Source organism: Natator depressus, chromosome 10 (genome assembly GCF_965152275.1).
Source record: "Natator depressus isolate rNatDep1 chromosome 10, rNatDep2.hap1, whole genome shotgun sequence".
Lineage (NCBI taxonomy): Eukaryota > Metazoa > Chordata > Testudines > Cheloniidae > Natator > Natator depressus.
The window spans coordinates 59,233,503-59,242,973 of NC_134243.1; the positions used below are offsets into that span (position 1 = coordinate 59,233,503).

At 39.8% G+C, this 9,471-nt stretch overlaps 1 protein-coding gene across 1 annotated transcript in view; it reads left to right on the top strand.

Annotated features, from left to right (window-relative positions):
- The window catches only part of PRTG (protogenin), a 116,858-nt gene extending 107,590 nt beyond the window's left edge, over window positions 1-9,268 (top strand). Inside the window, exons 15-20 of the mRNA XM_074964759.1 lie at window positions 44-214; window positions 3,776-3,958; window positions 5,067-5,187; window positions 6,235-6,400; window positions 7,639-7,743; window positions 8,882-9,268. Coding sequence (XP_074820860.1) covers window positions 44-214; window positions 3,776-3,958; window positions 5,067-5,187; window positions 6,235-6,400; window positions 7,639-7,743; window positions 8,882-9,268 — 1,133 coding nt within the window. The remainder of the gene's footprint in view (window positions 1-43; window positions 215-3,775; window positions 3,959-5,066; window positions 5,188-6,234; window positions 6,401-7,638; window positions 7,744-8,881) is intronic.
- The last annotated feature ends 203 nt before the right edge of the window (window positions 9,269-9,471 follow it).

A 9,471-nucleotide genomic window follows, 5' to 3' on the forward strand; every position in this document is an offset into this window, starting at 1 on the left:
TGAATGTGTTTACCCTAATAATATTGTGTTACTATCCTCCTAGCGCCAGCTGGCCCTCCACTTGGAGTGAAGGTGACTTTGATAGAAGATGATACTGCTTTGGTTTCCTGGAAGCCACCTGATGGTCCTGAAACAGTTGTTACTCGCTATACTATCCTCTATGCATCTAGGAAGGCTTGGATTGCTGGAGAGTGGCAAGTGCTACATAGAGAAGGTAAACTATAATCATAAATGCTAGAGCTGGAAAAGCTATGGCAATCCACTGTAAGAGAACTGAAAATAGCATAATGTCTTGTGATCAACAACAAAAGAAAAAAGTGCTGCTAACATTCATGGCAATATCACGACAATTCTGAATGTGTTTAGTTTAGAATTATTCGCTGGATTGTGGTGGAAAGACATTTAAAACTGGTAAATAGAACAAAATGAGTGGGGAGAGAAGCTTTCTGCAGTGCATTGCCATTCAGCTTGTACAATGAACTGAAACTTTCCATAAATCCAGTTATACTTAATCAGCTCCACATAGCTCCACTGTCATGATAATAGTGGAGGTTTCATTTTTAAGTGCACACGTGCAGACCTCAAGTTCCTAAAGTGTTGCACTACTCTGTAAAGTGACTGTAAAAATGACATTGCAGGATTCCATGTTTTTTGTATAATTCTGACTGTTAACTGTGCAAACTCAATTTGGGTTCCAAACATCATGCTTTCTGGCTTCTCACCCCCAATCATAAAGATTTTGCAATTGGAATTTAACTAATTATATTGATGATACAAGAGCGAGAATATAATCCACCTCATTCTCTCATATAGCTGTGTTGGATCTGCAGTACTAACATAAAGAAAAAGTAAAAGTAAGGCTTATTTTTGTCAGTAAAGTAATCTGAGATGACTCTGAATAAACAGAAAGCAGATCTGGTGAGTAAGAAGGTGCCATTTTTATAGAGTAGGATTTTTGCTCTTTGAAGAGCTGCGTCTCAACAATAGGCTTCTCTTATTCCCAGAAAAACTATGAAAATGGAGGTCAGAATACATATCAGTAGTTTAGGATAAATAACATTCCACCAGTAATGTCATTATCCTTAAAACAAGCATTAGAAACCCAGGGAGTTGTAGGGCAGAGTAGTGCAATAGGTAACTTTTGAAGAAAAAAATCTAGGCTTAATTCTTTTTGTTTTCATAACTGAAAATGTATTTGTCAGCAGAGGCTGGACTCTGGAGTCTAAAGACTGTCCCTCAGGGAAAGTCACAAAGAATTTGCCCTTTTTCAGAATGGCTTCAATGTCCCGTTACTTTCAATGAGAGTGAAGCCAAGTGCACTTCAGGAATGATGGATGTCCCCTATTCTGTCAGGAGATGGAGACATACAACCCCTCTGAGAACAATTGGAGAGAGATGCTTTTCTACAAACAGCCACTCACTAAGTGCTGCTGTGTCCTCAGTCCCAGTGAGAATATTGGGGGATGGCAGACATTTTGAAAGATGGTAGTTCTTGATGAAATTTTGTGTAGTAGAACATTATTCATCAACTTCTGCCCAAAGAGAAGGGTTCAGCTCTGAAGAATAACAGCAAAAAGGTCATTGATCCTAAAGAAGTCTTGAAATGTAGCCAATACCTGAGATTTCAGTAAGTTTTGACTAGAAGTGGAAGTTTGATTAACATGTTTGATGAACGCTATTAAGATCATTTGAGTCCAAGAATGGTCTGACTCCCAGTGCTAAATTTCTTAAAGGAACCATTTTAACTACTAAGCTAATTAACAGATTTACTTGTAAATCTCAGAAAATTTATTTTGTACGCGAAGTATAAGTGCTGTAGTATTGGGGAAGACATGTTGTATTCATCATATAGTATTAAGTGGTTGAATCCCTGCTTTAAATATATAGTTCAACTCAATCTTAACTATGGGAATTTCCAGTAAAAACTTGCTGTGTATACTTAGAACAAGGGATATGGAGACCTATAGTTTTTATATAGACCACTGTCCATTTTCATGTGATGTCATATTAAAAATGCTGTAGAAGGTAGGGAAATGGAAAACCATAAATCTCAATCAGCTTTGCAGTCACTGATTTTGTGTTTTCAGTGATAGGTTAAAGCTTGAGGGTTAGGGAAGAATTCAGGTTTCTGACACTTTAAAATAAGTTGTTATGCTCTTTTAAGTTTAGATTTAAATAGTCTAGTGATAGGTATGTTGAGGGGGGCATGAAAGGAAGGTTGGGCAAATGCAATGATAGTCCCATGTTCCTCCCTTTGCAGGAAAGCTGAGGTAGTAGCATTTTTAATGTTCATTTTGACAAGAACAGCGAGTCACATGTAACACCTGGTACTAATTTATCCCCAAACTAACCTTCTGCAGAAGATTCCAAAATGTCAAGAGATCTAAGAGTTCTTCCCCGCTCAGACTTCAAGGGTACATTTCAAGTAACACTGAGGATTATTATCCATTCACCAACATTTTAAAAAATCCTTAATTTGACTGAGCTCGTGCCAACAACAGCAGAGTCTGAAATGTTGCTGCAGTTTGTTGCTTATTTGCAATGTGAAGAATCTTTCTTCCTTGGTTTGTTTTTCCCCCCTACCCCTTTTTCCAAACTCACTTGCAATGGATCAGAAGTTACAGCCTTTACACACTTGGTGTGCAGTAAATCATCACAAATTGCTTAGTTGCTTTAGAATTGCAGCTGATGCAAAAGGAGCTGGGGGAAAGAGCCTCTAGTACTGAAAAATAACCTTTCACCCTTGATGGTTATAGCTTCTTTGGTTACCGATACCTTACATTTTACTTCAAATGCCTTCAGCTAATGGATGTTTTTTATGGAAAAACTGGGGTCGCTAAGTGAGTGGAATCTATGGAGAAGCACAGGGATACATTAGGTCCTGGAGCTGCCACTATTTTGGAAAGAAAAGTAGCATATTTCTATAGTAGGAAGAAACACAGAAATGTATGTCTATGGCATTTTAAAAAGCAGTTGGAATTGTAAGCACCAGTCTGCAATCCCTGTGAAGGAAAAATTCTCATTGACTCTGATAGGAGTTTTGCCTGTGTAAGTACTACGTGAGTGAGTCCTATTCACTTATGTAATCTGTGTTTCTGCCTTTCTTCATATGTGAGAGAGACATTTTTTCTAATCTTTTTCTTAGTAGTCCTGTTTCAGTATATGATAATCAGATGAACCTGGCTGGAACTAAATAGGGTTGAATTGATCTTAAAATTACAGTATGACGCTGCCCAAACCTGTCTCATTCATTTTGCCAAACTGACCTGAAATTCTGTGTATTTCAGTTCAGCTGCCTGCATCCCAATGCCATGTCACATTTGCATTATGATGTCAGTGAAGAAGGAGCTGTAATCTGGGAGCACATCGCAGAATATATTGGGCAAGCTCCTGGAGCATGGATCACAATGCAAATATTGTCATACTGAAATGCAGTTAGGGTCAGGTTTAAGTTTGCTGACTCTGTGGACAGTACTAGAATCTTGAGTCTGCACTGTATCAGCACGTCTTTACTGTAACATCAGAATTACCAGTGTGTGCTTTACCCATACAGTACAGAGAGAATACAACAGACAGAATGAGAAGGGATTGTCACTGTTCACTTCAAATCCTGTATCTGATGGTTAGAATACGAAGGTTGTATTCTCTTTTCTACACAAGATTCAGAGGTCGTGAGGAAGAAAGGGGCTGAATCTAGCCCCTACTAGCAAATTTCCAGTAAATTCCCTGCATTGTTTGCCTAACTTAAACTTTTTTAAAAAAAATCTTTTAATAGGAGCAATAACCATGGCTTTGCTGGAAAACCTGGTGGCTGGAAATGTCTACATTGTTAAAATAGCAGCATCCAACGAGGTGGGAGAAGGACCTTTTTCAAATGCAGTGGAGCTTGCAGTCCTGCCAAAGGAGACTTTGGAGTCCAATCAAAGGCCTAAACGATTAGATTCAGCAGATGCCACAAGTTAGTAAAAATGTGTTAGTTACTGTCATTGTCAAGTCCCAGAGAAAAAGATCTGTAACTGTTTTTTGTCCCAGTCTGCATAGTTGCTGGTTTCAGTTTTTCTCCAGCTACAGAGAACGTAGGACTGAAATGCGCATTCTTGTCTTGAATGTGGTTTAGAATGTTGCATCAATTTCAACTTTGTAGCTGTCTGTATTTTTTTTCAATCTGTGATCACTCCCTTATGGCATTTAAAATGTAAAGACAACCCATATTTAATATGATATATTAGTGTCATGGGGTCAGTTATTGTAAGAACTCCTGCAAGGATGAAGCCAGCAGGGGCAAGATGGCTCCCTAAATAGATATATGAAAATTTCCTCTGGTTCCTGGGATTCCAGCAGCCCTGGAACAGACTTTGTGAGTCATTACCTACCTGTAAACAGTCCTTACCAAAGAAGGCATCCCACCTACGGTACTTTTTTGTGAACATCTGTATCCATTATATACTTTGTGAAAATTAAGCTATAGCTCTTAGTAATTTTTTCATATGTGAATGGAATTTTAAGTTGCCCTCTGCTGTCACCGGGTGGAATTTATCTGTGTGTGTTCATCAAGATTTGGAAGGTATTTCTAAAGCTGTGAGTGTGAGAGAAATAAGGACAGGGCAGTAGTTATTCAGAGATGTGTACTTTTTGCCTTTTATTATTTCTAGGCTGAGATGTTACACATAATAGGCCAAAAACTGAATTTTTCCTTATTCAGGCAACTATTCTCTCTCTCTCTCTCTCTCTCTCTCTCGTTAATAAGAATTTTGCCTGAATACACATTGAGTAACAACAGAGTACAGGCTCCCAGGATTTGGTGCAATATGATATATTAAACAAAAAAACCCAACCCTATGGTATTGAGCCCTCACAGGTGAAAATGCCACAAGCCATTTATATGCACTGCAAGTTATTTCAAAAGCAATGTGAAATATATGATCGCAAAGGCCAAGAAGTCATGTTGAAAGGAAGAATTTGTCAGTATTGTGGCTGTGACTCCATCGATTCCCAGATATAAGGACAGGAGATGACTATACTTACTCAGTGAGTCTTTAAGTGCCATGTGTTCTTTCGTGCTGCAGCTTATTCTGGCTATTACCACCTGGACCAGAAATCAATGACTGGCATTGTTGTAGGAGTTTGCATAGCCCTGACCTGCATCCTTATCTGCATCCTGATTTTAATCTACCGCAGTAAAGCCAGGTATGCTTTTATTACTGAGAAATGAACTCTTTCGTATAAGCCGTTCTCAGTTGCTCCTGTATCAATGTGAACCGTCAGGGATGCTTCTTTACCAGAGTACTGTCCAAGTGCTTTGGATGAGGGAACTCTGAAGCTCTCAGCCTCGCTTCATCGTGTTCATACCACAGATGGGTATCTCCCTCAGATCCCATGCTTTTCTTTGGCCCTCCCTGCTTCACACAACCCCCTTCTCCTGTGGAAGCAGTAGAAGACACAAAGGGGAGTTAATGCTGCTTGAAGTGTCATTAAGTCTCTGGCAGGTTTCCCTCCAGACTCAGATGAATATTTGGTATTTATCAACTACACACCTGCTTGGCCCCAGCCAGGCCACAGAGCCTTAACCCCACAGTATTCCTGTGTAAGAGCTTCTGTAAGCTTTTGGGGCAGGAGGAACCATCAAATTAGAGCCCAGCTCTGCTGACTTTAGCTCCCTTGTATCAGTGCAAGTGGAGGTCACCATCTGACCCTATATGATTAACTTCTGGAGGGAATACAAAGGACACAAACTCATGGGTCTTGGCTGGTAAGAAAAGGAATAATACATTAGTAATTAGTAAGTCTTAACCCATGGTTTTGGGATTTGGGGATTTTTAATAGTTATTTAAAAATAAAAAGCTTTTCAGTTCACCTTAAACATGCATTTAAAAAAAATGTGTCCAGCAGAGCGCAAGTATGATGAGAAGGTCTCCTTAGCTTTCTTGGGGCTCTAGAACTGCTCTAATATTCTTGATTGTTTACTCCCCCTGGATAATGTTACTAATCATTCATGAGAAATGCTCTCCATATATACATTTACAGACTGTGCAGTGTGATTTCCTGGGAGAATATGATTTTATGGCACATGATGGCATTTGAATTCTGTATGAGTTAGAATAGCACACAAATAAAAGCTAAAGATCAAGAACTTATCAGTATTATTTGGCTCATAAAACTTCAGTGAAAGGCATTAGTCTTTATATTATACATATTATCTCTGGGCCAGTTATACTCCTGCTTAATATTGCACAGGAAAACGTCTGCTCCTAAAACTATGCAGCAAGGCACTGACCAGCTGTCACATACCAGCATCTCCTTAGCCAGTGCAAATGAGGTGGGGAAGAGTACTGAAGGAATCACAGAGAATGAAGAATCTTTATTGCCGATGATAGTAGGAAACAGCTTCATTGATGCTAAGGTACTGTGAGCCTTATTCACTTCCAGTATATAAATATTTCCATGGTGCCCATTGGGATGGCACCTGAGTGCCTCCCATCATTAAAGATATATGCAATATAAATGCTTATCAATAATAATAATCATCCACATGAGGTAGGACAACCACAAGTATTGCAGTCTGATGGGAACGTTAATTTGCCAGTAAATGCATCATAAATTTCAGCTAAATGTCTGCCCATCTACCTGTGCCTTACACTGTGCTCTGAGATTGACAAGCGTCAGAAGACACGTGTTCCACAGGCCAAGAGCCTGCTATTCAGAGTATCCTTCTGCTGGCTTAGAGGGTTCTATTCAAGGCACCGGGAAACAGGGCTTGTCAAAAATCTGAGCCCTGAGTCCATTCAGGCTCATAAATATTCTAAGCAGCACCATTAAATGAGTAAAAAGAAAAGGAGTACTTGTGGCACCTTAGAGACTAACCCATTTATTTGAGCATAAGCTTTCGTGAGCTACACATCCAATGAAGTGAGCTGTAGCTCACGAAAGCTTATGCTCAAATAAATGGGTTAGTCTCTTAGGTGCCACAAGTCCTCCTTTTCTTTTTGCGGATACAGACTAACACGGCTGCTCCTCTGAAACCTGTCATTAAATGAGTGTGATGCTGAGCAGGTACTAAAATGTGCATCAATATCTTTTTTGTATATTTTAATGGATAAAGTACGTTGGGCGATATGTATCTTACAGACACAGGTTTACTAGAGTCAAGTTGTATAATAAAGCATGTATTCGCAGGATGCTCACCACTGTGCAGATGTATAATTAAACACACTCCCTTCCGTGTGAAACTTCAGTTCTAAGGGACCAATCTGGCAAACCTGAGTTATCCTTACTTTCGTATGTTGTCATATTGACTTGATATATGTACAACACACAGTACTCTGACTTTAATGGAGCTGCTCATCTGAAGAGTGTTTGCAGGAACCAGTCCTAATTCAGGTTTCAGAGTAGTAGCCGTGTTAGTCTGTATTCACAAAAAGAAAAGGAGTACTTGTGGCACCTTAGAGACTAACACCACACACCCATCAGTGATGCTAGCTCAAAGTGGAGATGTCTAGAAGCAATGGTGGCTGAAATGTTTTGCTGTATTCGTGGTGCTGTCATGATTGTTGTGCTGCGGTTTATTTTTAAACTCATGGCATTTTAATTTAATAAGCAAGATTCTCTCTCTCTCTCTCTCTTTTCCTCTCTCTATTTTAGGGGGGAACTGATATGATTATTAACAGTTATGGTCCCATCTCAAAGACCAGCTGCAAGAAAAGGTGGCTTTTCTTCCAAGATTCTAAGAAGGTGAAAACGGAGGAGGTAACCTACCCAAATTATTGTGAACATGAAAGGCCTGGTACAGTCCCATGACGTTGCAAGGAAGGATGGCTAGGCTTGTGGTTATTAAAATGCATTACTAAGGGCTTAGCCTCTTAAGGGGATGGTTTCTGTGTCTTGGTGTTAAATGATGAAGGTTAAACTGTCTCCTTGTAAATGCAAATTCTTCATTTCCTGCCCCTTAACCTGTTGTGTAGTGTGGCTCTCTAACGTTAAACAGGTGCTAAGTTTTACCTTAAACTGACTGCACTCCATCAGTGGATGAAGGGGTTCCTGTATATTACAATCCTATGCACAGATATAGTACTAAATTTGCAACTTATTTTATAAACGTCAATTAAATAATCCTCCCACTAACCTGAGTGCTAAGTAAGTAGGTAGTATTATCTCTGTGTTTACAAAAGGAAAAGAGAAAGTGAGACATTAAATGACTCATCCAAAGTATAAAGGGAACTCTGAGGTAAAGCTAGAACTGGAACTCCAGAGCCAATGGCTCCTAATACTGTGTGGGCTCTGACCACACCCTCTTTGGATAAAAGGCAGTATATAATAGTAACGTCTACAGGACAACCATGCCAGCTTATACTTGCTGAGGATCATCTCTGACTTATGTTTATGGAATCATTATGACTTGTATTGTTCTCTCATACAGTCAAGAAATAGGGACTGTCCATAGCTATGTTTAAAATGTATATTCCAATACACTTCCAGCCAAAAGCTTGCTCAGAAGCTGGTATGCAGCTGCATATTTCTGATGCTTCTTCAGGTAAAATATTTGGAGCAACCATAAACGTGCTGCATGAAAGAAAATCCATGGAGGGGAAAACAGATACACAAATATAACTTCAAAATACAAACAGGGTCCCCAATGAAAATCAGCCTCCATTATCTGTGGTTAGTTAGGTAGAATTAATTATTTCATCTAGTACTGTAGAAGAAAATGAGAGAGAATTGGGATTATACCTTTTTTCTCCTCCTGTAGGATGGCACAGATTGTTGCTCCTAGCTAGTGCTGTTTTAGGCATTCCAGCCAAATGGGGTGGGGAATTAAACAAGCACTGCTCATGTATCTATTGACAGAGGCTGATTAACCTCTCTCTCACACCTTGTTTTTATCCAGCCTCAGAGAAGATTTGTCCAAGCTGTGTGCTTGTATCAGCCAGGAACCACTGTACTGATCTGTGAAGATGACTCCCCCAGTTCCCCAGGCCAGCAATCTAAGTTCCAGGTGCCATTCAGTATTGTAGCTGATACAGAGCATTCAGCCAACAGTGAAGGAAGCCACGAGACAGGAGACTCTGGAAGATTCTCTCATGAGTCCAATGATGAGATACACCTTTCTTCTGTTAGAAGTGCCAGCCCACGCACCTCCAGTTCCTTTGTAGGCAGTGACTCAGGTGTGAACGTGAACCCTGTCTTGAGTAACTGTGAAGAGCCTCCAGTACCACTGGCTACTGACCAGACTTCTACCTCATCTCTTCAGATACAGTGCACGGTACAAAACTGAGTTACCTATCCTGACAGTCATGCCAGATATCCTCACAACGTATATCTGTTCGAAGGACAATGAACAGGGAGCCAAAGTTTATTGTGGAAAGCCTGATAACCCATCAGGTGATTCCATATTTCTTTTGAATGTTTTTTGTTGTTAAGTCACTCACTTTGAATGTTCAGTGGTAAACAATGTGAAAGGACAGTAAAGCTTTCTGA